The following is a 26,811-nucleotide window of genomic DNA, read 5'->3' on the forward strand; positions in this document are numbered from 1 at the left end:
TTGCAAGGGCTGCGAGGTGCATTCTTCAAAACCCAACACTTTTAGCCTCTGGGAGCAACTAACAATACAGTTAAACAAGGAAGGGTAATGGGCTGGAAATTTCCTTACACAAGTGAAGTCTGGAAACTCATCTCAAGTTTGCTGCTTGCGTGATCTCGGGGTGGCTTTGCTCTGCAGAACAGCACCGCTTCCCTGCTTTACAGCCTTCTGCTCCATCTGGCAGATAGCTGCGCTCTTGCTTGAGTGATGAAGGAGTTCAAGAAGCGCTCAGCGGGGACAGGAGGCTGCTCAGCAGCAGCCGCGACTGCAACACGGAGCAGCCTCCTCTCCCCTGGGTGCCCACTGGTCTTACTGCGGGGATTCCTGCGTCTCCGCTGTATGCAGGGTGCGCTGCTCTGGCCAAATTCGTGCTCTTCATCGTTACCTTTTGAGGTGCAAGTTTTTCACTTCCATTTCAAAGCAGTCCCGGTTTCTCTCTTTGATACCTTGAGAGTGGTTTTCTGCTCCCGCCTGCGGTATGCATGCACAGAAGCAGAATGTCAGCCTGTTCGCAGTCTGTGCACACACAGCTTCTTCGATGCTGTTTTGAATGCCTTCTCCCCACACTCTTTAGCTTCTTCTTGATCCGTATTTTACCTTGCGGAGCTAATGTCAGCAGTGGCCTCTGAAACCACACAGGTAAATAGGGTGAGCACCAGGAAGACAGACAGTAATCACGGTTATGGGAAGCAGCCCTGCACTAGCATGCACCTCTGCAAACCTCCCAGCCATCTTTCTGACACCCTGTGAGGAAGTTTGGCCTTTAATAGCCAGGCTCCAGAGCGACAGGGGAATTTGTGTGTGGGGCTGCCATATGTGTTGTAACTCGCTCTTTGGGTGCATTTAATTACTTTTTTTCCTAATTGACGTAGCACTCTTTTGTTTGAAATCTTTCTGATGAAGGGTTCATTCAATATCTCCATGTGTTATTTTCCTCTTTCCTTATCCTCGGCGGCTGTAGCTTGGTACTGAATTTATCTTCCAGTGATCCTATCTCCATATTTTAATTTACAAGTGATCAGTGAGCCGTATATTGTTCTCTGACAGCAGGCACAACTCGTGCTGGGAGTCTTTTACTCCCTCCCCCTGCCTCTCCTGCAGAACTTTTACATTTATTTCAGGGTTTGACAGGAAGGTTTCTGTTTTTAGGGTTGCAGGGCGTTTTCGTTTGGGCTGTCTTTGTGTTTGTTTCTGTTTCTTGAAGGTAAGTTGTCCCCGAGTCCACAGCCACCTCCAGATGCGAAGGTAGGTGAGCTCCAGCTGCAGTTCTCCCTCTCTGTTGCAGACACTCACATTTCTGCTTTGCTTTGTCTGTGCAGCCCACCTGAAATGAGAACCTGGGCCACCTGGGGGCTGCGGAAACTTCGGGCATTGCTCTGAAACTAGCGGAGCACAAGGGGAAAATGGCAGCGTGGTGTTCGAAGTCCAAGCCTTGGCTTTTTTATCTGCCTGCCGGGGAGGGGGCAGCACCCGAACGTGCCTCCAGAAAGGGTTAACGTTGTCTCTCCTTTCCATAGAGCTGCTCTCCCAGTAATTCGATCACGTCAGCCTGTTTGCAGGCAATAATTCATTGTTATAGGAACACTACAGTAAAGTGACAAGTTAATAATGGCAGTAATAATGGCAGGCAAAGTCTAATGCTATTTCCCATTCTCCTGCTCCTGTTGCACCAGCAGCGGCCCATGTTGGCTAACGCAATTTGCAGCCTCGCTAATCCAGTTTCAGTAGGGATTGTGTTCTATTAAGAGAGAATAACAGGAGTCGGGAGCTGTGCTGCCATGTTCCCAGGCTCCCTGGGGAGGCCGTGCTGGCGCTCCAAGTCTTTTGTCTTTGCTTTGCGGTGATTTCTGCGCGACGCTGAAGCCCGTTGAGCAAGCCCCTCCTCGGAGCCTCTCATCGTCCTCCCTCCTGTGAACGCCTTGCGGAGAAGAGAGGGACCAGAGGGAAGGGTCACTCCTTCCAGTTCCCACATCTCTCACTTTTGTATGCTCCTTTTCCTAGGAAATCCGAGGCCCCTGTCCCTCATCGCGCTGAGTCAGGAGGCCGGCTTGTGCTTGCTCCGCTCCCGTCGCCGCAGCGCGTGTCCTTGCAACACTTGCGGAGGCGGAGGAGGCTCTCGATCCATGTTTTTAGGGAGGAGGCAGCAGAGGTGCCGAGCGTTCGCACATGTCTCAGCCTGCGGCAGAGCGGTGACCTGCATACAGGTCTCTCGGAGCCGAGGCAAACAGGAATTAGGTCACTGGGTGCTTTCGGGGAAATGGCGAGGTGCCTGAGGGTGCGCGGCCGTTGTGACTGCAGGGTTGGGGCGTCAGCTGAGGCTGTGCCAAAAGCCCCTCACGGTTGAGGGATGTCTGAAGCCAAGGGTGCCGGGCAGAGACGCAGGTCCTGTGCATAAGCATCATCTCGGGTCGAGGAAATGGGTCTCTCCCGACGGACCTGTTAGGCACCATCCCTGGTGTCAAACCGTGCGTGGGCTCGCGCTGCGGTGTCCCCGTTTCTCCTGTCCCCACCTCCCTCACCTCGAGACGGCGAGATCCCAGCGGAGGCTTTTACAAGTAGGGCAGTCCCTGGGAAAGCTGTGTAACACTTCACCAGGTCTCTCCAGGAGAGCACGTCTTCTGGAGGAGTGCTCCCCATGGGGGTGACGGTCTCCAAAGTGGGACACAGCAGCCCTCGCCGCCTCCCTGTACTCGTGACGGGGCTCCCCGGGGGCTCTGTGGTCTGCTTCTGGCTGTCTTTGTGCCCACCCCTTCTGCCTCATGGCAGCTTCCCAGGGGCGTGCAGAGCTCGATCATCCCCTAGCTGGCAGCCCCCTCTTCCTACACAACAGGGGGGCACGTTGGGTTTTGTGGGGGTTTTTTATTAGGGAGGCTGTCTTCAGCTACGACTGAGTACAGAGGTTCCCATGTGGGAAGCGAACCCTTATCGAAGGGCTGCTCTTACATTTTCTCGACACCTACAAGAGAAGATGATGCAAAAAGTCTGCGAGCACCTTTTTTATCGGAGCATCTTAAGTCCCAGATTGCGAAGTGCTTTAATAAAGGTGAGTGTTGTAACCCCGGCCTGATGATTAGGGAGCAGAGACGAGGGAGCCAGGCGGCTTTACCGCTGCGGGGAGTCAGCAGGAGAGCTGCGCATCGTGCCGCTGCTTCTGCCCTCCTCTGCTGACTCGTGTCCCTTCCCCCCTAACATTTGTGTATCCGCACTTATCAAATACCTGGCTTGAGGAGGCTGCCTGCCTGCTTCGTGGTGTGTAGAAATCCCCTTCCATACATACCAGCCTGCAGAGTACCTGGCCATATTGTGGCCTGCTGTGGTTCCCAGGTGGGCCAGATCTGGCCCCCAGCCCACAGGTGCAAGCTTTTGGGACCAGGTATCCCAAGGGGGTGCCTGTCCCTGCAAATTAATAGGGACGTTTTCCTCAGCCTGGGAGTTGATGCAGGGAGACTGATGCTGGAGGATGCTGCATGAAGTGAGCTGTCTAGCGAGCCTACGGACGTGCTGCGGACACCTCGCGCCTTCGCCAGCTTCTCCAGCCAGGCAAGGAATTAATGTCCCCGTGTCCTGGCCAGGCTCCAGTGTGAGGCATCGCCCATTTAGCCTCCCGTTGCTCCTCCAGCAGACGCAGTGGGATACCTGTACCGGTGCAGGAGAGCATTTATGTCTCTGTGCCATGGGAGAGCTGATGTCTTCAGCACCAGCACAGTTGCAGAACTCAATACACCTGCGTTCTTCAGCCAGGTCGCATGGCTGGGCGAGGAGATGGGGCTGGTTTAAGAGAAATACAAGGGTTTTAACCATGACCTGTTGCCAGTGTAAATTGCGAGCCGTAACAGCATATGTAGTGCCAATTACAGCACATCAAGGTATGATATCCTCTTTACTGGCACCCTCCGGGGAGCCGGCAGACATCGTGGCAAAGGATTATGGCTTGCAGACGATAGGCACGGTAGCTTCACCTCGACACATGCACCTGTTTTCCTCCTCGAGCAGATGTTTGGGAAGCTGTTAAGAGAACATCAGCCTCCTGCCAGCACAGCAGAAGGCGCCGTGTAGCCCTGCCTGCTCCCGTGGCTGCACCCACTGCCCCTGCTGCTCGGCAGCGCTGGAGCAGCCCTGCCCTGGCGCAGCACAGCCCTGGGGCAGGCTGCATCAGCTCCCTGTGGAGGCCCAGACACGTCCCGGAGCCAGGAAAGGGAGTTTCCCTGTGTCAGGAGGGCAAGTTTTGGCTGGCTGGCTGCCTGGGATGTCAGTCTTCTTGCAGTCCCGCTCATGCACCAGCAACTGCGGGAATTTCCACGTCGTGCTGGCGGCTTTGGACATGACCTGGCAAGTCACACGCAGCGTGGCGAGATGTTCCTGAGGGATCTGCGGAAGGGAATAGGGAAGAGGCAGGCTGGCATCGCGAGGTGCACGTTCGCTGTGTAGGATGTGGCACCTGGGTGGGCAAACGCTTGGTGTTCGCAGGTAGGAAAAGGCTGGGGAGGGCCTGCGAACGTGGAATTTAGGATCTCGTTGTTGGCAGAGTTGGGAAGAATTCTTCCCCACCGCCCTCACCCCCACGTGAAAGCTCCTCGCTTGCCTCTGCTGGTGGTGCTGCCAGGTGGGCAGAGCGCGGCGCCGGCAGCTCCCTCCTTGCACGCCCCGACAGCGCGCGTGGATGCGGAGCGACCCCGCCGCGTGTGTACAGGCTGCATTTTAATAGATATAGGGCTGCCGACTTAACATACACAGTTGCTATAGGAACAGAGGTTTCCTTAGGAACGGTTGCAGAAAATAATCCAGTACCAATTAAAAATAAACTGTTTGGAAAGGGGGCTGGGGGGAGAAAGGAAACTGCTGAGAAGCACCTTCCCCTTTATTGGCTCATCTCTCGGGGACTCGGAAGATTGATTAATGCTCGAAATAACCTTTCTTAGCCGACAGCGAGCCAGGGAGGTGGGATGAGCGTGTGTGCAGCAGCTGAGGCTGCTGTCCTGGGGTGAAACAAAGGGGTTGGAGTGTGCCTGGGGGGCGGGGGTGCAGCAGAAATACGACAGCGTGATGCTAAATCTCCCCATTGAGTTGAAGTCCCCCAGAGAGGAAGAACAAGGGGCCTTTTCCCTCCTTCCCTCCCTCCGCTGTCTGCGTACCCGTAATGCAGCCATCCGGGCTTCATTAGCATACTGATTAAAGCCAGGGGCAACGTGGGCTCCAGGGGAACTTGTAATGCATTGCCAGGACGCCTGTCTCAGATGCTGTGCTGGAGCAGAAAGTGTCACTGTCGGGGGACTTTCTCCCTTCCATTTGATGTTGCTTGCCCGTACCCATTAGCTCCCTCGCTCATCGCTCGTGCCAGCAGGCATCCGAGACCCTGGCGCCCAAGGGACAGCGGCAGGAAGGCGCGACACAAAGCGAGGAGCCCTCGCCGTGGTGGGGAGAGGAGGCAGCGCCGCTTCCTCGCGGGCGAGCAGAGGATGCGCGGGCCGGGCTTCCAGGGTGCGGATCCGCACGGCTCCCCTGGCAGGGCTCAGTCTTCCACACCTGTAGCACCGCGCTGCTGCCGTGTCCCTGGTGCCCAGGGCGCTCGGTAGGGTTCCTTGAGAGATTTGCTAATTGTACACAGAAGACCTTTGCCAGGCAGCTCCCTTTCAGGGGGAAGCAGCCGTGTGAGGCACCGGGGGAGCTTGGAGAGGTCGGGACAGGAGAGGTGGAGCAGCACCAGTGCACACCTTCTGCCTCTCGGCTGTTGAAGACCATCACAAAGTGTCAGGATGCCCTTTATAAGCTGTGGCTGAGTGTTGGTGCCACAGGGTGCAGCAGGAAAGGGGTAGGAGCAGCGTGCAGGACCCCCTCATGCATCACCTCCATTCGGGGAAGCCTGATTTCCTGCCTGTGCCCAGGTGTCCTGGGTAACACAGCATCCTTCACACTCACACCTCCGCCTCATCCCTTCCAGGTCTGCACTTCCCCCAGCCTCACGTTCAGCAGGAGCTGCTGGTCGCTATAGGAGAGGCCAAGGTGGTGGCAGGGCTGCTCAAAGGGCTGCTCCTCTCATCTGGTCTTCAGCTGCCAGGCTTCCCCCAGTGCAAGTGTCACACGAGGGCGCTTCACATCCTCCTCTGCAAGTGCCGTGGGTCAGGGCTCGCCGCATCAGGCACAGCCTGAACACGCAGGGGAAGGCTCTGCCTCCTGCTCCTGCAGGGAGGGGGCAATTGGAGACCAGCATCTCACTCTACAACAAGAGCTAACGCCGTCCTCAACGCTGCGTGACCGCTCAGCTGCCCATGCGGGAGCTGCAGTCACGCTTGGGAAGCCGAGAGCGGTGGCGTGGCCGTGATTTCTCCCAGGTGATGCAGTCCTCGGTGGCCCTGGAGCCAGAGCTCCTGGCTGCTGGAGCGCAGCGTGTTCCCTGCTGCTCCTCCCCAGTGGGATGCTTCTCTCCCAGTCGTGCCTGTGGCTGCTCCCCTGACTAGTGCGTGTCTGTGGGTTGTGTGTCACACCGGGGTGTGACAGCAGTAGGGGCTTGTTTAATTCACTCTTTCTGGAAATGGTTTTCTGTGGAACTGGTCAAAAACCTGTTGGTATATGCTGCAAGCTGTGTGATTTCACTAAGAAAAAAAGCCCTCGTGTCTGAAGGACGGTTGCAGCTGAAGAGACGGGGAAACTGGGTTTGGGTGTAGCCTTCACACTAGGTTTGGTGCTCTCAACCACAGTGAAATTAAGGAAGGGAGGCTTTTAAAAAAGAGACTGTGGAAAAGCAGGTGCCTCGCTGAGGGACCTGGTGGGAAAATTCAGGAATAGAGGGGAGGTGAAAAGGAGAGAAGGCTTGGTAGGAGAACAGCTAAATGTTTTTTTCCTGAAGGTTCCTTGTAAGGCAAGAGCAGCCATGTGTGCAGCTGGGGGAGAGCTCTCTGGTCCTCCCCCAAACAGGTGAGTCTCTTTTCCACGTCCATGACCCACCTCTTCTCACCTGTCCCCGTTCCTCCCCGGCAGTGACCAAGCTGCAGGTGAGCAAGTCGAAGCGGAGCATCACCCTGGTGGAGAACCGCCCCATCCCGCTCAACTGCTCTGTCAAATCGCAGACCAGCCCCGACTCGCACTTCGCCGTGCTGTGGTACGTCCACAAGCCCTCCGACGCGGACGGCAAGCTCATCCTGAAGACCACCCACAGCTCGGCCTTCGAGTACGGCACCTACGCGGAGGAGGAGGGCCTGCGGGGCCGGCTGCAGTTCGAGCGCTCGGCGTCGGGCGGGCTCTTCAGCCTGACGGTCCAGCGGGCCGAGGTCCGCGACAGCGGCAGCTACTACTGCCACGTGGAGGAGTGGCTGCTCAGCCCCAACCACGCCTGGTACAAGCTGGCAGAGGAGGTGTCAGGGCGGACCGAGGTCACCGTCAAGCAGCCAGGTAGAGCGCGCCGCGCTGCTGGGGTCCTGCGGGGCATTTTGGCACTGGCTCTTGGGCACATCTCCTGCTGAGCTCTGCTGGGGCAGCAGGGAGCTTGTGCTCTTCTTTCTGCTACAGCCTTCTCGCCCCCTCCTTGCATCCTCATGCCTGCACATCCCTTCAGGGAGACATTATTTCCCCTCCTTCAGTGTCACCCTCCTCCATCTACACCGGGTTGGTGTCCATCTTAGGGTCCCTGCCTGTGCCCCTCCATCTGGAGGGCCTCTGTAATGAGCCAGGTTTCTTTATCCTCAAAGGTGTCACGTAGAAAGTGTGTCAGCTAGCAACCTAATGAGGGAGAACTGGTGTGTGCCTGCCTGGGAGAGCATTTTTATGTTTTGCACATGGTTTAATTTTACTCTGCATCTGTATCCTGGCAGGCGTGGGGAGCCTTGTCTCTTTTCCCTTTGCGCTGTGCACATGAGATGTGAGTAATCAGTTTAATGAGGTGGGGAGCTGGCTGCCAGGAAAGGAGAAATCTGCTCTGCTGGTGCTTTCCGTGGCAGAGGACATCTCTGGCAAAGATGGGCTGAAGGTGGCCACCAGAAGCTGGGGCCACAGCCCTCATTCCGGGCAGAGAGGCAAGGACTGTCCCTGAGAGCAGCCTGCACCCCATGCATGCTGCTGATGCGGAACATCAGTACTCCACAAGGAAGCCCCAGCTTGCTCCCGGTGCCTAATTTTGGAGATTAAATTCACTTGGTTGTGCAGGGAGTGCAGCAGGCCAGAGCATACTGCTCACGGCCAGTCCCCGCTGCTTGTTTCCGCCTGCAGATCCCCGAATTGGCTGTGGGGCAGTCAGGGAGGGGGGAGCTGCGATTTGCCCCCTCCTTCACATCACCCACCTCTCACTGGGAAGTACGGTGCCTGTCCCTTACTCCTGTGGCCATACCAGGGAAGTCCACGCTGTGCCCCTTGAAAGAGGTTGTGAAGGAATTAGGAGTGTACCACACGTCATTTCGCTTAAAAGAGCTGATTGCAATCACCCCCTGAGTATCAATGAAATTATTGAGCAAAAACCAGGGGCATTCCCAACGCAGCAAAACACCGTGTGTGCCTTTGCCCTCGTGCCACTTCTCGTTTTGCAGTAGTGGTTCCCTATAACCAGCTGTCCCTTCTCTGCCTTGTTTTTTTTCCCCTTTTCCCACTGCAGCACAGCTTACTGGCTGGGGTGTGACCGGGCTCGTGCCCTGCCCCAAGGGGAGAACGAGAAGAGCTTCACGTGTGACTTCCCTTCACGAGATGTTTGTGCACTCAGGGTCCCCCGGGTCCTATGAGGAGATGTGGGGTTCCCAGTTCCCTGTGCCAAATTCAGCCTTGCCGGTTGCTAGCCTGAGATTTTCAGAAGGCCCTCAAAAACATCGGTCCCATTTTCTTTTCCTCACTTTTTTTTTTCCTTCCTCCCCTTCCTCTTCTCTTCCATCACACCCCAGGACTGTATCTATGAGGGAGTTGCACTTGGGGAGACCCGGCCCTTGGCATCCCTCAGTCACATTGCATTTCTCCCGGCCTTCCCCCACAGATAACCGCCTGCAGGTGAACCAGACCCACAGGAACATCACGGTGCTGGAGAACCAGTGGGTGACCCTGGAGTGCCAGGTGAGCAGCCGGAGCAGCCCCTCGTCGCAGCTGTCTGTGGAGTGGTACGTCTGGCGGCCGGGGCACCCGGAGAAGGAGGCCGTGGCGCGGCTGAGCCGGCAGAGCACGCTGCGCTACGGGGACCTGGCGGCGCTGGGCGACCTGCGGGGCCGCATCCACATGGAGAGCCCGTCCCTGGGCCTCTACCTGCTCTCCATCCAGAACGCCACCGTGCGGGACAGCGGGGTGTACGACTGCCGCGTGGAGGAGTGGCTCCTCGACCCCAGCGACCGCTGGTACAAGCGGGCAGAGGACCTGTCCGGGCTCACCACCCTCACCGTGAAGCAGCCAGGTGAGGAGCACCTCGTGCCACCGTCTCGGAGCAGATTCGGTAGAGCAGGCTTCAGATTTTATTCACATTTGGACTGAGAATGAGATGGCGGAAGCTCCCTGTGCTTTCCAGGCAGGGTCTCTGCATGGGAAAAGGGCAGCAGAGGGGTTGAGACCCTCACTGGTGTCCAGGCAGTTTTACACGATGCTGCTCCCTGCTCCACAGGTAAAGAAGATGTGGGCCATGCCAGCTCCAAGCCTTCGTCTGGATTAGAACCAGGGCTGGGGATTCTCCACTGTTTTGGCTATGCCCAGACACAGGGACATGGGGCTTGGGATGCCTCTCGCTCTTTCCGAGATCTAGGGGGGTGAAAAATCCTCAGGAAGTTCAAAGCAGGGAGGAAACTCCAGTTCGGTGAGTTTTACCAATAGATGACCATCTGCAAGGACAATTTACCTTGGGAAATATGGATTCTCTAGTTTTTGAGCCAAGTGACTCCAGATTAAATGCCTGTCTTAAAGGAAGGCTGTAGGTCAAACGAAAGTTATAGTCTTCACTTGCTGGATACCTTCCAGCTTTCAAAAAAAAACACACTCTGCAAGTATTTTTTGGTGCTTTATGCCTGCCCACTTCAGCAAGGTGTCAGCCTCGTAACTCTGTGATGGAGCTGGCAAGATTATAAGATCCTGGGAAGGTTTTATTGGTAATTCCTTGCAGAGAAAAATTTGTGCTGCAAAAAGTGGGAGCTGTCTCAGGGGACAGCCCAGCTCTTGTCCATGAAGTCCTTGCTCAGGAAGCTTCTCTGGCTGAGATGGCTTCAGCAGAGGTCCCCCAGAGCTCCCAGGCAGACCCTGTATGCTGCATCCCTGTGCAGCTCCTCATTTGGGATGGAAATTGCCAGCCCTGAAGGACAGGGGACTGAACGTGAGGGGAAATCCTCTAGGCTCCACCTGAATTGTGGAAGGATGTGGAGTGGGAAGAAGAGGGGGAGTTGGGAGTGTAACAATTCAATATATATATATTAATTTTTTTTGTTACAAGTGCTTTGTTGGTGTTTGGTTTTCTTTCATGACAGGCAGTACTTAACAAAGTGACTGAATTTAAAAATAGCATAGCTTGTGACTCATGTCTCATTAGTGAGGATCTCCATACTCATCTTCCAGTACCGTAATCATGAACAAAGAAAAAAAAAATACACAACCCTCAGTGTCTTCAGACTTTAGTTCTCTTTCTGTTTAACCTGCTGAGGTGGGGGAGGCTCCGTGTTTATTTTGACAAGCCATTTCCTCTCCTTCCTCCTTTTTACCTCAGAAGTCCCCAAAATCTCAGGGCTTACCTCATTCCTGTAGGAATCCCTGTGGTGAAGATGAGAACTGAAAACGCTCGTGTTGCCTCCAGCCCTAACAGCTCTGGCCTTAATGAAGATTTTCCACAGGGGACCATTTAAGAATTGTAGGACAGGCGCTGTAGTGTGAAACCCAGACACCTCCTGTCTGGGGAAGGGCCCCAGGTGAGGTTTGGGGGACAGCAGCACCCTGTGCCCTCCCCTGCAGGGACCCCAGTATCTGTGAGGGGCAGGGCTTGCCCAGCTGGTGCTGCTGGAGGAGGAAGGACCCCTCTCTTCAAGCTGCTGGCTTGCCCTTCATGCTGAACTCCTGCATTAGGAAGGGCTTTTTAATCTTTAAATGAAAGCTTAGATCTGGGCTGATTGTGATCCCCTGAGTATGTGTTCCCTGGCAGGATGACTAAATCAAATGTTAATTGCTCTTGAAGTCAGCCTTTAATCAACTCATCTGAGGTTCTGGCCACTGTATATCAGTTAGCTAAAAACATCTCTGTAGCCTCGCAGCAAGTGATAGGGAAGAAAAGAGAGAGACTTTAGGAAGCGTCCTTGCTGCTTCTGGGCTGCGGTCATCTCTGTGGAGGAGTCTGTTACCTAATTAACTTCCCAAATTGCTGGAAAAAAAATCTGTCCTCCTGTGCCTCAGACGTCGCTGATTTTCAAGTCCTTTGAGCACTCTCAGGCAGGTTAGAAAGCCAAGGTACACAGGTACCTGTGTGGGGTCAAGCCTTCGGGTTTCACCTGGATCGCACCCAGTGTAGCGGCCGTGGTGGCAGTCTGCTCCGCACTCACCTCTCCCTCCCGTTTTGCTCTCCCAGACCCCACCTTGCAGGTGGACACGGCCACCGCCAACCTCACGGTGCAGGAGAAGGAGTCCTTCCCGCTGGACTGCAGCATCCTGTCCCGCTCCAGCCCGGAGTCCCACTTTGCGGTGACGTGGTACAACCTGCGGGCCAAAGAGGCGGGTGGCCGCGCGGAGGAAGAAGAGGAAGAGGAGAGGGAAGCGGTGCTGAGCGTGGGCCCCGACGCCGTCTTCAGCCCCGAGACGGGTCGCTGGGAGGGCCGCCTGCGCTTCCAGCGCCTCTCGGCAGTGCTCTTCCGCCTGACGGTGCTGCAGGCTGGCGGTGCCGACAGCGGCAACTACTCGTGCCGCGTGGAGGAGTGGCTGGCCGACCCCAACGGCGTGTGGTACCGGCTGGCAGAGGAGGAGTCGGGCACGGTCGCCGTTCACGTGCAGGATGCAGGTGAGAAGAGATGAGGACCCCAAGCTGCCCGTGTGTCTTGGTTTGTGTGGGCATGACCGGCCCCCTGCCCTGGGGACTTGGAGCCTGGACCTGGTCTGCAACGGGGCGTATCTGTGGTACCGGCGCTGTTCCCAGCTCGTAGCCCAGCTCTGCGGGCTGGGTTGACCCCATGCTCACCGTACAGTCACTCGTGTGTGGGCCCAGGGCTGTGGCACTGGGGTCTCCTCCCCATAACTCTCAAAGCCATTGGGTGGTTTAGAGGCCTGAGAGATAGCTGAGGTCATGAGAGTTTTGTGGTCCATTAATTGAGATACACTAAGATGCTGCCTCTGTACCGCCACTGAGGGAAACACTTTGTGATAAGGCTCCCTGCTTTATAAGATATCACAAAATCTGCACCAGGGAGGAAGATCTTTAGCACTCATGAAACTCTTAGCGGGAGATAAAGCCGAATCATGCCCTGTAATAGCTTTTTTCTGCCGCTCTGTTTTCCAGTGTCGGTGGTTTTTCTCAGAGCCCTACCTCCTGTGCTGATACAGATTAATGAGCATCTGTTTTTTATGTTTCTGAAGAAGTCTGTAAGCTATGTGCTGCGTAGAAGCTGTAAAACGTGACCGTCCTGTGTCTCTTTCCAGGCTCCACCCTGCAGTCTGTCATCTGCTCCAATGACGCCCTCTTCTACTTCGTGTTCTTCTACCCCTTCCCCATCTTCGGCATCTTGATCATCACCATCCTCCTGGTGCGGTTCAAGAGCCGGAACTCCAGCAAGAACTCGGAGGGCAAGAACGGGGTCCCCTTGCTGTGGATCAAAGAGCCTCACCTCAACTACTCGCCCACTTGCCTAGAGCCACCAGTCCTCAGCATCCACCCGGGAACCATAGACTAAAGAGGCCGAGAGGTGCCCAGGAGGACATGCAGAGAGAGAGAAGCAGAGACACACCAGGAACCCTAAGGAACAGAGTGGTTTTCGTTGTTCTTGTTTCATTTGTTTCAGTGTCTGTGCTCCGACACGGCGGCTGAGCTCTGCAGAGCGCCCAGCCGGTGGGGACGGGAAGGTCCGAGGCTTCTTCCAGCACCTGTGGGAACGCACCCAGCCACCGAGACAGCACCGAGCCTGTGCGTTTGCTGTACATAGCGGATATTCCTCTCATTAATTTTGATCCCATCCGTTGTTGTCCGTTGGGCTGTTACTTTTTCGTCGTTGTTTCTTTTCCGTCTCCCAAAGAACTGTAGGCTTCCCCCTCTCTCCACACAGCGAGGAGTTCCCAGGGGGCTTTAGGTCCTGGGACGATCTCTGGAGATAAATGTGTACGTGTACCGAAACAGACTTGGTTTTTCCTCCTGAGATTCTGTGCCACGGTGAAGAAGGTCTTTTCCCAAGGTGCGCTGAGCTAGCTGCTCCCTCTTCCAAAGCAGGCAAAGCCAGGACCACCTCTGAAGGGTTTAGGTGGGGTATTGGGAGGTCCATCTCAAAAACTGGCTGTAGCCTCAGGATCTTCTTGCCTCCGTCTTACTGTTCTCTCAGGAGGAGGCAATTCACCTTTTGGGAGCATTCCCCAGTCTTGGAGAAACTGAATGTTCAATGCGCTTGCAATCAGGACAAAAGCAATTTAGCTGGTCTCCAGGAACTGAGCGGGGAAACAGAAGGAAGGTACCTGAAAGCCTTGACTTTGTTTTAATCAAAGAAGGTCCTCATGCGGTCCAGCATGCCAGAGAGATGCTGCCACCACTGATGAGGCAGCTCCTCTCCGTGCCCCACTTGCCTGGGGACGGGTGGCTGGATCCAGTCTCTGAAGGCTTCAACTTGACCAAAGTAATGACTCTAGAAATGGGGAAGGAGAAAGCTCCGTGGGTTGGATTCACGGTCCCTGGATGGTTCAGCCAAGGAGCCCAGTCACAGCCACGCAGCGGGGACGTGCACTTAACCACCTCGTGTCACCAGGGTTCCCAGCAGCTCGCGCGGCTTCCCAGCACGAGCTTGGACAGGGCAAGGAGCCTGCATCGCACCTGCACCCTGGGGGCTTCCACGTCTCTTTGGGTTGAGAGAAATCTTCCTGTACGTGTGTGTGCGCGTGTGCTGTTTTCCATCTCTGGGGCTTTAGGAGGAGAAACCGTTTTGCCGTAAGCCCTCTCTCCTGGCAAAGTCACCTGCTCTTGTTGTACGCAACTGCCGTGACAGGAAATGCTGTTCTTTCTGTGAAAGATATGGCTCTCACGAAGCAAACCAGGGCTCTCTCCATGTGGGGCACCTACGCTCAAGTACCCCGTACTGCCAAGTACCCCTGCTGTGTCCTGTGGAGGAAACCGCCTCCTCCCCGATACACCCTAAGCGTTTTGTCTGGCGGAAGAAAATGTTTGCCAAAAACGGCCTTTTGTTGTCTTCCTTGATGTCTTCCTGGCAAATCTGGCCATTTGTTTTTTGCAGCATGGCTGAAGCCGACGTGGGCGGATGGGTGCAGCCGCAAGACCCCCCCCCGCCTCGCGTGAGAGAGGTGCCATACCTACAGCTGCCGACCTCTTTGGGAGGGTCGGACCCCTCTTTGTGAAGAGAAGGGGACCTCAGCAGATGCTCTGTAGTACTAGTAGGTTAAACCCTGATGCCTTGACGTTTCAGAAGTGGTGAAGCCTCAGGTGGGAGATCTGCGTGGCACATCCTCTCTCCTGGCTAGAAGAGGAGCTTGCATCTTATCTGCGGGGATGCAGATGGTCCCACTCCAGTGGCAGGAGAGTCCGCTGCCACCTCTACTCCTCCACCAGAATGTCATTCGTTTCTTCTTCTGCTGAGAAGCCCAAATTGCACTCACCCCTCTGCAAAGTCTCCCTCCTTGAGACGTAATTGCTTACTGGCCCCAGCATACGCATAATATCACACTCCTATATATATAGATATATATATATATCTCACACACCCACACGCTTGTCTTCCCTTTCTGGATAAGGAGTCTGCACAGAGAGGAGTGGGATGAAAAGTGAATGGAACTGAAGAACCAAGACATGAACAACAGCAGCTGCAGCCAGTGGGTATTGTTTCATAAATGTAGTATCTCTTGTACATACTGCTTCAGGGCAGGAACTGCAATTCATTTCAGCTTTAAAGGAAAAAGAGAAAGTCAGCAGGAGCTGTTCTTCCTTGGAGAGCGTGCGCTGCATCTGAACCAGGCTCCTCCTCTCCAGCCTGCCTGCCCCAGCAGCGCTGCCCCGGACCAGGGCTCGCGTGGAGGGCTTTTCCACAGCTCCCCTCGGCCCAAACTGGTCCCTGCCCAGCCGACAGTTCTTGCACTGAGCCCAGGCTTTCCCAGGAAGCGGCTCCTGTGATGGTCCCAGAATGTACCTTGCCACTGACATTTCTCCGTTGTTCTGGCAGTCTGTTGCCCAGTCTCAAAGTTCTCTTTGTTTTTATAAGGCAGACTCTTCCTGTAATGAGTTTCAACATGAAGCTTTCCAAACCACTCTCTCTGCTGTAACTTTCTGTACTGAACCTGAGATGAAAGAGAGATAGCCTATCCATGCATGATGTGGAAAAATGTTTGGGATTTTTTAAAAAACAAAACAAAAACAAAAAAACTTTGTACTATGTTGCACTAAAACATGTTTTATACAACACACCTGAGAGCTGTAGTAAACTGTGTTGAAATTGTGATTCATACTGCTGCTGGTTTTTGTCTGATTTGGGCTTTTGTTGTACCTTTATGCATAGTCCCTACATAAAGGTGTGCTGAACTCCCAAGCCAGCTCCCCCTTTTAGGCAGCCTCTCCTTCCACCCATGCTTCTTGATGCACCAGCTCTCCTCCCTCCCCAGCAGTACATCTCTACTCATCCATGCTGGAGCTTGCAGCCACCTTGCACCCTCTGGCCCTTCAGACATACTGTCTCCTCCCATCCCTTCATTCATCCCATAGTAGCATACAGTATTTAACAGAGACATGCCAGGGCTATTTACTGAACACTGGTTTTGAAATTACTCTTAAAATAGTAAGCACTTTGCACTGAAGTAGTCTGGATTTGAAGAAGCATTTTTTAATAGAATAATACATGGTAAATAGTAGGCAAATATTAATATTCTTGATGGAAGCATAAGACTGTAGTTCACTACCTAAGTTGATGTAAACTGCAACACCTTAATTCTCTCTTTACCCACCTTTACCTTCCACAAGGGTTTAGTCAGTAGTATTGAACTCCCTGGTTAAATGAAAGAGGGAATCTTGATATATTCTTACACATATAGCAAAATCACTGTGAAATTGTGCAAAATGCATTCGCAATGCAGAAGCCAGTAGATGCTTTTTTTTTTTTTTTTTTTTTTTCCCCGTATTCATATAATCAGAATATCCCAAGTTGGAAGGGACCCTCAAGAATAGTTGAGTTCAACTCCTCACAGGTCTACCCAAAAATTCAGACCGTATGACTGAGAGCACAGTCCAAACGCTTTTTAAACTCCGACAGGCTTGGTGCTGTGACTGCATCCCTGGGGAGCCTGTTCCAGTGCACGACAACCCTCCTCCCAGTGAAGAACCTCTTCCTGGTTGCCAGCCTGAACCTCCCCTGTCACAGCTTGACACCATTCCCTTGGGTCCTATCACTGGTCACTAAAGAGCACAGATCAGCACCTACCCCTCCACTCCCCCTCGCGAGAAGCTTTAGACCGCAATGAGGTCCCCCCTCAGCCTCCTCTTCTCCAGGCTGAACAGGCCCAGTGCCCTCAGCCACTCCTCATACGTCCTCCCCTCTAGGCCCTTCACCATCTTCGTCGCCCTGCTCTGGACAGTCTCCAAGAGTTTAATGTCCTTCTTGTACTGTGGTGCCCAGAACTGCACACAGTACTCGAGGTGAGGCCGCACCAGCGCAGAGTAGAGCGGGACAATCACCTCCCTCGACCTACTAGCGATGCCGTGCTTGATGCACCCCAGGACACGGTTGGCCCTCCTGGCTGCCAGGGCACACTGCTGGCTCATGTTCAACTTGCTATTAACCAAAACCCACACATCCCTCTCTGGGTATTTATTTAGAATAAAAAATACCATCCACTAAAATAACCACATGAGAAAACTCTCTTGTCCCTGAAGCAGCTAGCTGTTTGCTCCTTCCCTCTCTCCTAGCGGGTTATCTTGGGCTGCATCTGCTACAATCACTGTGCAAAGGAGAGCTTTTAATGCTACAGATGCTCCCCTCTCAACGCTCCCAAACACCACAGTTGCCTCACTGCCACACCAGCAGACGCAAGCAGAAAACACCAGCCTCACACAGGTCTACCTACGTTAAGCAAAAAGCAGCAGGTGGCGTAAGCATGCTTCCCAGGGGGGTGGTCCTTCCACCCCTACCTAGGTGAGGCGGTACAAGTCCTTGCCCACCTTCTCCAGGCGTTCCCTGTACTCCAGGGGGGCATAGAGGGAGGCGGCGACCCCCCGAAAGCCGTGCATGGCCCCCCACCAGCAGGCCGCAATGGCGGCGGTGGAGTCACTGTCTCCCGCGTGGAAGAAGGCCCGGTGGGCCAGCTCTGTCCAGGAGTCCCCCGCGCCCAGCAGTGCATCGTAGGCGATCATGGGGGCGTCGTGCCCACTGCTGCCCGCCCAGCCGTCGTAGCTGAGGGAGGTGTAGAAGGAGTCTCTCTCTTCCACGCCGTACTTGGAGGGGAAGGTGGGCAGCGAGACCCCGTCCAAGATGCCTCTCTTCGCCAGGTATTTTTTCCATTGCTCCTCGAAGTAGTACCTGCAGAAGAGGGCACAGGACAGAGAGGGTGTGAGAGAAGTGAGAAGTCCTGCTGCAGGAGCACACACCCAGCTGCCAGAAAACGCGGCGCCGAGAGAGCCTGGAGCAGCAGCTCAGCAAAATGGTAGGCGTCCCCCGTTTGCCAAACAAGGGACAGGATTTACAGTAAGAGGCACAAGGACACATTTCAGTGAGTTAGATTTCCCCTTCCTCCAGCCACATGGGAGAAGGCAGCCCACCACCTGCCGCTGTTGCGCTGCAAAGGATTGGAAGGCTCAGACCGAGAACTGAGTCATCCTCACAAACCCAGCGTACCTCTGCCCGTGTGTGTGCACAGAGCCACGCTGAGTGCGCATCCAGATTTGGTTATGACTTTCAGACTGAGCTCAGCCCTAGACCTGGTGCTCTTCCCCAGCCCTGGTTCCCATCTTTCATCAGGTCATGGTTGAGATGGCAAGTCTAGCTGCCTCATATTGGATCCAAAAAATGTCAAAGCTACATGACACTAAAACAACCTGCCGGTTTTTTGTTATGTTAGGTGTATTTTTCTCCTGGGGGACATCAGAGACTTTCTGAACCAACCGGATCCCGCAGTAGGCATGCGCTGCTCTCGGAGTGAACCATAATGTGATTACTCAGGCTTAGGTATAAACAGCACTCACCCTCCCGTACGTGAGGTTTATTTTAATTTTAACAAAGCCTGGCGGCAGCAGTGCAGCTCACCATTGCCCCATGTTCTCCTCCACGAAGAAGCCAGCGTCCCGCACGTAGGCCTTGGCACGCGGCAGCACCTCCAGCAGCTTCTTCCCCCAGGCCGGTGGGGGCACGTTGTTCACCGCAAAAGCCGTGAAGAGGGCCGAGGCCAGGGACCCCAGGTAGCCGGTGGGATGGTGGTGGGTCATCCGGCCGCTCTCGATGCTGACTTGCACCAGCGTGTCCAGCTCGTCGGCGCGGTGGAAGCGCAGGCCGATGCACATGGAGCGCATGGCAGCCCCGCAGCCTCCACCTTTGGGGCTGAAGGGGATCCTCCAGCCATCTGGTTTCTCTGGTTTCAGATTCAGAGCGTTTTTCTGACACATGGCACCTGGGCAGGGAGGAAGAACCACACGTCATGCGGAGATAGCGTTCTGTAGCATGGAAACCAGGGGAAGGCAGGCAGGGCAGGAGGGCACTGCCCTGTGGAAGGGATTCAGGCTTCCCTATAAACGCACTACACCCTGCGTTTTCTCAAGCAGACCCGATAATTCCAGTTTGTGAAAATAATTATAAAGCCCAGGGGGGTAAAAAACACCCCACTGCTGATTTTTTATTTATGCAATTTATATTGTCACTATTTACATTTGATGTTGCTTGCTTAATAGCATCTATAAAACATTTATACTACCTAAACAAGGTATATTATGCACAACTTCATCTAGATATCTAGATATCCATAAACAGAAGGGAGATTTGGAGATCCATCAGATCACGTTGATCCAGACCCAAAGCAAGACTAAGTACCTCTGCTGTTTTCCTGGCAGATGTTTAACTTCTCTGCCTTACTGCTAGGAAATATTCCCTGCAATAAACCCAGATCTCCCTTGCTGCAGTTTAAGTTTGTCAGAAAGTGAGGAATGCTGTACTTTCCTCACTGCAACAGGGTTTGCATGAGTAGCTTTGCTGTATTTCTCCTAAATAAGCTGAAGAGTAACTGTATTATGTCAATTGAAAGTTTTGCCCAGCCCAGCTGCTCTCCGAACATAGCCATCAGCAGGTATCTATGGAAAAACTACAAAAAATGTGGCAGCTGCAATGTTTTCCTGAGAACACCCATACGGCTTTCAGCAGACAGAGGAGTCGTCCTGAGTCTCAAGTTGGGTCCAAAGGATGACATTCAGTAACACCCAGTGGACCCAGCAGCCCTGAGCTGCCCTTGTTATCTAGAACCCGCGCATGCTTTCAGCCTCCTCTAACATCCTATGGTAATCTGAGCCACGATTTGGTTATGCAAAGTGTTTCCTTTTATTTTAAACTGCCATTTGACAATTTCCTTAAATTCCCCTCTGATTTTTTTTAATTGCAAGAAATAACAACTACCGATTCACCATGTTATTCCAGTCTGTATACACTTCGGCTCTTCTCTTCAGTCTTCTGCTCTAAGTTGACACCCCAATCCAACTTCGCCCTTCTTCAGGTGGGAAGCCACACATTAACTCCTCGCTGCGCACCTCCATCCCTTTCTTAGTTCTGCTATTTATTGTTCGAAGTGACTCTGCTTCTTCCAGTGCTGCTGCTTTGATAATGCTCATGTTAGTATAGCCCCTTCATAGGTCATGTTAGTATAGCCCTTCATAGGTTAAAGCCAATTACATTTCAGAGCCCAGCAACCTTCCCAGGCAAAGACCAAGAAAACTTTTTAAGAAGTGCGAAGCCTGAATGATTGTGTGCAAGGAAGAGGAAGTAGGTTTCAAATACTACATTGTCTTTGATCCTCTTCTACCTTGCTTGGCAGTAGGATTTGGTGTACGTCAGTCTGTTTTACCAGCACATGGCATTTACAGCACCCTTGTAACCAAAATACCTCCAAATCCAAGCACAGTTTTGAGATTGGCTGGCCACATACTAGCAGTGCTAGCACTGGTTGGCTGCTGTCAGTAATAATGTCACATGGATCCTTTCACAGTTCTGGTCTACGTTTCTTTAGCATCCTTCTCTCCTGACAGTGTTGGTGCATTATATGCATGTTAAATCAGCACAGGGTACAGCCCGCTGTGCTCTGGTGGACCAGCTCAGTGCGTCTCAAACTGAAAAAGCAGCTCTGTCCTGTTGCTCTCACACTATTTGTGCAACCAGCCTGTCATCAGAAATAAATTTTGAGAATGGGAACAGCATATGCAAGGCTTCCCCACAGGAAAAAAAAAAAAAAGGGTTGTCGACCAGTGCAGCCCACACTGTCAGGCTACTTTCATTCTCATGAATTCCCCGCAGCGTGACGCTGGCACAAAGCAGAGCTGCCATCTCACCAAGCCTCAGCCCTGCCTGGCGTGCCTGCACACCAGCCTCTGCTACGATGCTGGCGTCACACTGGTAGACGAGGCCTGCTGGTTTTGCTGTCCCACACAGCCAGCCAGCCCCTGGATCAGTCCAGATGTTCTTTATGCAGCCTTCCTCCGGGTGACTTAGAGTGAAAACTGCAGGGCTGTGTCTTTCCGCTGGAAGCAGCAGCAAGCACAGCATTTGATAGGGGTGGCACTGGGCTCAAGCCTCTAAATATGCTTTCTGTGTAGTTTATTAATTCAGTGCTGGCTGCTATGTATCAAAATCATTAAGAGTGCTATCAGTAAAATTTCTAACTGTGTTATGATTAACACAAAATTGAAGCACTTTACAAATCTAAATATACTAAGCATTGCACTTAGACCTATATGGGACCTAAAAAGATCCAGTCAAACAAAACCAAGCTTTAAAAAAGCTGTGCTAATTATCATATTTGTGTGTACTTGGTAAAACAGACTTTCTGGCAGAAAGACAAGAGGAAAGGGAGAGAGCAAAGGGACTAGGATAGCTCAAAATCAAAATATGCACCAGAAAAATTAACTCTGTAATCTTCTTGGAACTGCAAGAAGGGCATTTCATCAGGACATGTTGAGACACATTGGGACCAGGCAACTCAGTGCTTGATAAGCAGAGTGATCGTTCATTAGCTATTACCAAAGAAAAATGAGGAAGAAGACAAAGCTTCAACTGTAAAGAAAGACTTGTTATTTTGCAATAGCAAGCAGGCGTTTGATTGCAGCTTTAAGCCTGTACATATTACTCTAGGAGATTACTTCTCATAACATGCAAATGAAAAAAAAAATTTAAATCATACCAGCATACAACAGGTAGGACTCTGGTGATTTAAGAAGTGATGTATTGCAAGCATTATCCTCATGCTTTTAAACAATTAAAATATTAAAGCATTCAAAATCTGATTAAGGAAGACTAAGTTGAAAACATGCTGTTAGGCTTTTTTTTAAACTGGATTAAATAAAAAAAAAAAAAAAAAAAAAAAAAAAAAAAAAAAAACTCCTGTTGGACACTTACCAAATCCTGGTTAGGAACTCCATGCAAACTAAACTAAAGGTAATACTGTTTTAAGGAAAAAAGAAATGCAAGCAAAAAGCACTGTGAAAAAAAAAAGCCAATCTGGAAAAGTTTCATGTACAGCTGGATGCTATTTCTGGAATAGGTTTTCAGGCTTCTATGCCATTTATTTTGACTTTTCATGAGCACAGGCATGTGCTGGGAGCAGTAACAGCACAGTACCAGCTGGTTAGGGTCTGTCAGTGAGCATAATAAAGGTGAGTTCAAACAATCACATAGTCACAAAAAATTCCATAGGTAGAGGACTTAGACCAAACGGAACAGAGCAACAGGCAACAGCTTTGAAGCAGAAGGTTTCCTGGAGAGCTTTGCAGGCAAGTGTAACATGATGGAAAAAGAAATATGGCCATTCTTGTGTCACTTAATTCATTGGCTTTGCTATCTGCAAAGAACAATGATTTTGGGCCTGTGGCACATCACAAAGAGCAATAATGGATGTAGGGATTCATTTGCCATTAAGACAGTGAGATAGATTGCCCTTCTCTCTTGGGGCTGCTTATTTGAGGGACCCCACTGTGGCCTTCTGGTGACTAATAAAGATGTGGGAATCCCTTTGTTACTGTGGGTTTTGATTTTCAGGTCTGGCTTTCCTTGTGTGGGTGAACAATGTGACTTTCCCCCACTATTCTAGGGGAATCTCCTCTCTATTGGGTGAAAGTTGCAGCGGCAACTTTCCATTCTCAGCCTTAAAGGCTGCAATTCCCCAGTGAGTATTTAATCTGCTCAGAAGAGCATCATCTCAGGTTCTGTTTTCAGTTATCATCTATTTACTCTGAAATGCCTTAAGAAGTTACTGACATGCAACGTCTATCATTATTATTTACAAATACAACATGGAGACCCTGGAATGCAGACAGCTTCTGAGGATATGGATTAGGTGTTCCCTTTTGTAGTAAGGCAGTGAATATTAGGTAGCTAAGTGTCAAATTTAAGCTCTCAGAGGCTAAGACCTGTTCAAATCCTTTCCTGTGGCTGCAGTAGGAGAACTGAATGCTGTTGCAAGAGCATTTTCAGCAGATTTCCATTTTTTTCCATGCTACTTTCTCTCCATAGCAGAATTTTACGAGGCAAGCATCTGTGGAACCAGTGCTCACAGAAGAATTTGCATCTCTTTGTTCAGCCAAATAACCTGACCTTTTGTCACTCCAATTAGTCACCATAGCGAATTTACTTTGAGATCCCTTACTTCCAAATGGGAGCTGCTTGTGGGCATGCTGCAGCCCGGTTACTCACATATGGACTGCAGCAGGTGTGCTATTATACTTAGCTATTAATTACTAACATTCCAATTTTAGGCTCTTCTCCTTTTCGTCTCAGATTGTAGTCACCAAGCTTAGATATCAGAGACAAAATTAACTTCCAGGTGCTGTCTCTCTGACAGCTGTGGTTGGTCCACCTTGGCAGACCCCATCAGCTAGGGGACCTACAAGTTGTTCCTTTGCCAAAACAGCAATAATTCTGTCAAAATTTTAACCTGCTGGCTGCTGCTATCCTGGCAAGCATCATTAGCTCTTCTTAAATATTTTAGTAATTAATCTGCTCTGACAACTGAAATTATCTGTCTTACTGAATGCTGATATTTCAGTCCTGGCCGTGAGGCTAAGCAGTGGCTGCGGAAAGGTACGCAGAACACTTTCCTGCTCAAGTTTCTTATCTGGCTTACCAATGAGAACAATGCAGGATTTGGTCTTTCCCAGGAAAATGTCTTTTAATGTCAAGCCAGAACATTCATGCTATATTTTGGCCAATCCAGATCGGCATGAGTCCAGCTGAACATTTTTCATTTTTAAAACTTTGTATAGCATTGCAGCATTTGAGTGTTTCCTGACACTTATCCTGCATGCACTAGCCAAACTAGAGGCCCAGCCTCTGAAGCTCCTATTTAAGTTTATTTCAACCATCTGCAGGAGGCTGGGCCATCTGCAGAGAGAGATGGGGACCTCAGGGAGGTGCTAGGTAAGCAGGCCTGGGTGAACCAGGATCTGCAGAAATACATGGCATGCAGCTTGGATATTGCAGCCTGTCAACGTATCCTTCCCAAACGCTGCTATGCACTGCCAGTCCCTGCAACTTGTGCCCCAAACTTGTCAGCACTGTGGTCGTGCCAAGAAATGAGAGAGGCTGGACCTACAAGGTTCGGAGATCCTAAATGTGGCCTGACTGTCCAGTTGCAGAAAGTAGCCATTCGGAGCTAGCCAAAGGTAGACTTCGGGTTTAATGAACTTAATTATTCCAAGCAGGGATTTCCTTGCCTTTAAATATTTTTATGTGTAATTTATTGCATTTGTTAAAAGAAGTTCTCTATTAGTGCTCTGTTTAGAGGTGTTAACACAGCTTTTCAAGATGCACATTATACATGGGTGAATTTGTGTTTTTCCTCCAAGGGTGTAGGAAAAGACAGTAAAAATAATAATAATAATAAATAAATAATAAATAAACAGCATTCACCAGTGGAAAACCCTCTCATTCCTTTCATGAGTTCAAGGCTAGGCCTCAAACACACCTGTAAGAATGTCTTATAAATGGGGGCAAAACAGTATCTTTTATCATCTAGTTCTGAGATGGCCAAACACTTCAGCCTGCCTTTTTCTATTCTCAATTCATCCAGAAAGAGTTACTGAGTGTAGAAAACTTTTGGCTGTACAAAAAATGCAATTAATGCTATAAACAGCCAAAAGCAGAGCCTTAAGGTGAGAAGCTGGGCAGAAGCAGGGCCAGCCTTGGCTCCAAGCTGCATGAATGCGAGCGTCAGTAGCCACAAGGAGAGAGGGCCAGAGGACAGCTTTGCCAAGGAGACATAGCGGAGAGGTTACCTGGAGCTCTGCCTTCCATGTCATTCATGCACTCCTTGTAGTTATTTGCAATCAGGGAATAGAGATGCTCTAAACGTGGATTTTTCCCAGCAGCTACCAGCGCTTCGGCTGTGGCCAGGTGCATCACTGTGTCGTCGCTGACTTTCCAGCCTTTGATGCTGATGTTGCTGAGCCCACCCATCTCCGCCAGCTCCTTGTGGATGGTTGGGCCGTGCTGCAGGAACTCCCATTTCCCATTGTAGTAGCCCAGCGTGTCTCCAAGTGCACTCAGCACCATAGATGCCACGTAGTTTTCCATCTCCTTAGGACAAAATTTTTGCCCCAGGACTGCTTCAATGCAGAAAGTACTATGAAGAAAAAAAAAAAAAAAAAAAGAAGAGAGAGAGGAGGACAGTAAAGAAAAACTTTCTCGGTTCAGTACAAGCCTCTACTGCTAACCTCTGGTAGCCTGGATTTGTGGCCTAGCACCTGCATCTCCCTCAGAGATGATGTTCCTTCAAAGCACACGCATCCCCCTGGCCCTGAGGCAGGGAGAGCAGGGCTTGTCCTGCTGGGGCAGCATCCAGCCAGGATGGTGCTGTGTATTCAGGGACCAAAATGCAATGGCAGTACTGCAGAAATGTGTAGGGAAGTAAAGGAAACCCACATTTTCTCCAGATATAGCCCACAGGAGTAAGGAGATCGGATCAGGCTCCCTGTGATTTTCGTACCGTGAGAATAACTTGAGAGTGAAGCCTGCTTTTAGCCGCCCAGTGCCAGCCCATTCACCCTTAGCAGCATAAGGCAGAGCCTGGTACAAGTGGCAGAGAGGGGCTCTGACCAACAGCTGGCCCATCTCCGGAGGGAGGCTGGCTACAGAAACGTGCGCTCTTACAGGCAAAACCAGGCACTCCAGCGGATATTTTAAGCAACACTTCCGCCCCCCCCCCCCCCCAGCCAAAACACTTCTGGGTCTGCTGCTTTTTGCTTCTGTGCCTCGATATGCGCTAAGGATCCTGTAAGTCTCCCTTGTCACATGAGCCAGGAAAAATGCAGAAAGAAAACCAGAGGCGCAGCGAAGAAATTAAGCTCCTAAAAAACCGCTCTGAGGTTAAGCACGTAATTCGCCTGGCCGGGGGGAGAGGAGGCTGCTTCCTGCCGCACAGCGCCATTGCAGTGTCGGGACTTACACGGCCAGGATGCTGAAGGCAGGGTGCCGGCTCCTCACACCCCCTCGCCCGACCATTGGCACGACACGGCGCCGAGCCAAGGACACCGGGCCCTGCCACCAGTGCCTCTCCCAAGGCTACCCCGCTGAGGCCTCCATGATGGCAGCAGTGGTGGCACTGTGGTGGTGTAGTACTTCCTCGTTTCCTCCTTTCCTCTGCGTCACCGCTGCCGCGACAGGCCCGGCCCGGGAAGAGGGGGAGAAGGGCGGAAGGCTTGCTCCGCCAGCACAGCCCTCAGATCCCTCTCCAGACACAGAGCAGCTGCAGCAGGGCCACCGAGCAAGCCCCGCAGCCACCCTCTGGCACAAGCCACCACAGCGGCCATGTCCCCGCTCACTGCTTGGGGTGGGGGGAAGACCGAGGCCAGCAGGGTGGCGGCGGAGGGGAGCACCAGCCTTCACCGACCCCGCTGCCCCCGCACTGCCGGGCTTCGCTCCCAGGATGTCCCCTGCCTTGTGGTTTTGCTGCTCAGCCCCTAAGTGTGCTCCTGGCCAGCCCCCACTTTCCCTCCCACACCTCCCCCCTTTCATTTTTGGGGTTCTGGTCTGTCTTCGTGCCCTTAGGAGCCATACAGTCAATTTGGAAATGAAGTCACCACGTGGAGATGATTATTTTCTTAAAATAAAATAAAATAAATATAAAATAGTAAAAATGACAGATTTTTGGTATCCCTCCCTTGCTTTTCTGTTGAACCTCTGCACTATTTTCCTGAGCACATTCTTTTAGCCAGACCACCAGTCTCCTCCTGGGTGCCAGCGCAAGTTATCCCCTGGGCCCTGCAAGTCTCCAGCATTTACCTGGAGCTTTGTATGGGGCAGCACAAACCCCTCACAGACCCAGGCCTCCTCTGGGCAGATCCCTGCTTTGTCTTGTGTTGGTGGTCCTGCTTCTTTGCATCTCAAAGTGCTTGATGACACCATTGCCTCCTACAAGTTTTACACTTCTTTTTTTTATGCTGGTGGTGGCTATGTAGCTGAGGGTGTCTACTGAATGGGCAAA

The 26,811-nt window shown here is 52.0% G+C and overlaps 2 protein-coding genes across 6 annotated transcripts in view; one reads left to right on the forward strand and one right to left on the reverse strand.

The window, feature by feature from the left end:
- The window catches only part of IGSF3 (immunoglobulin superfamily member 3), an 81,107-nt gene extending 65,504 nt beyond the window's left edge, over positions 1-15,603 (forward strand). For all 3 annotated transcript variants that reach the window (XM_027449359.3, XM_027449361.3, XM_027449360.3), the window contains 4 exons: positions 7,015-7,425; positions 8,987-9,394; positions 11,534-11,959; positions 12,595-15,603. In XM_027449359.3, the coding sequence (XP_027305160.2) occupies positions 7,015-7,425; positions 8,987-9,394; positions 11,534-11,959; positions 12,595-12,845 (1,496 nt within the window). In that variant the 3' untranslated portion in view covers positions 12,846-15,603. The remainder of the gene's footprint in view (positions 1-7,014; positions 7,426-8,986; positions 9,395-11,533; positions 11,960-12,594) is intronic.
- A 349-nt stretch (positions 15,604-15,952) lies between these two features.
- ADPRH (ADP-ribosylarginine hydrolase) lies at positions 15,953-26,222 on the reverse strand. 3 transcript variants are annotated; one of them, XM_005017634.5, is made up of 4 exons: positions 25,774-26,222; positions 24,605-24,951; positions 18,390-18,750; positions 15,953-17,666 (listed from the first exon to the last, which is right to left on the reverse strand). In XM_005017634.5, exons 1-4 carry the CDS (start codon positions 25,827-25,829, stop codon positions 17,279-17,281), a joined length of 1,152 nt encoding a protein of 383 aa, XP_005017691.4. In that variant the 5' UTR covers positions 25,830-26,222; the 3' UTR covers positions 15,953-17,278. The 3 variants fall into 3 exon arrangements, with proteins under 3 accessions (XP_005017691.4, XP_012953113.3, XP_012953112.3); XM_013097659.5 differs by lacking the exons at positions 24,605-24,951; positions 25,774-26,222 and adding an exon at positions 19,751-19,894; XM_013097658.5 differs by lacking the exons at positions 24,605-24,951; positions 25,774-26,222 and adding an exon at positions 19,743-19,884.
- Between the last annotated feature and the right edge of the window lie 589 nt (positions 26,223-26,811).

Source organism: Anas platyrhynchos, chromosome 1 (assembly GCF_047663525.1).
Source record: "Anas platyrhynchos isolate ZD024472 breed Pekin duck chromosome 1, IASCAAS_PekinDuck_T2T, whole genome shotgun sequence".
NCBI classification, from domain to species: Eukaryota; Metazoa; Chordata; class Aves; order Anseriformes; family Anatidae; genus Anas; species Anas platyrhynchos.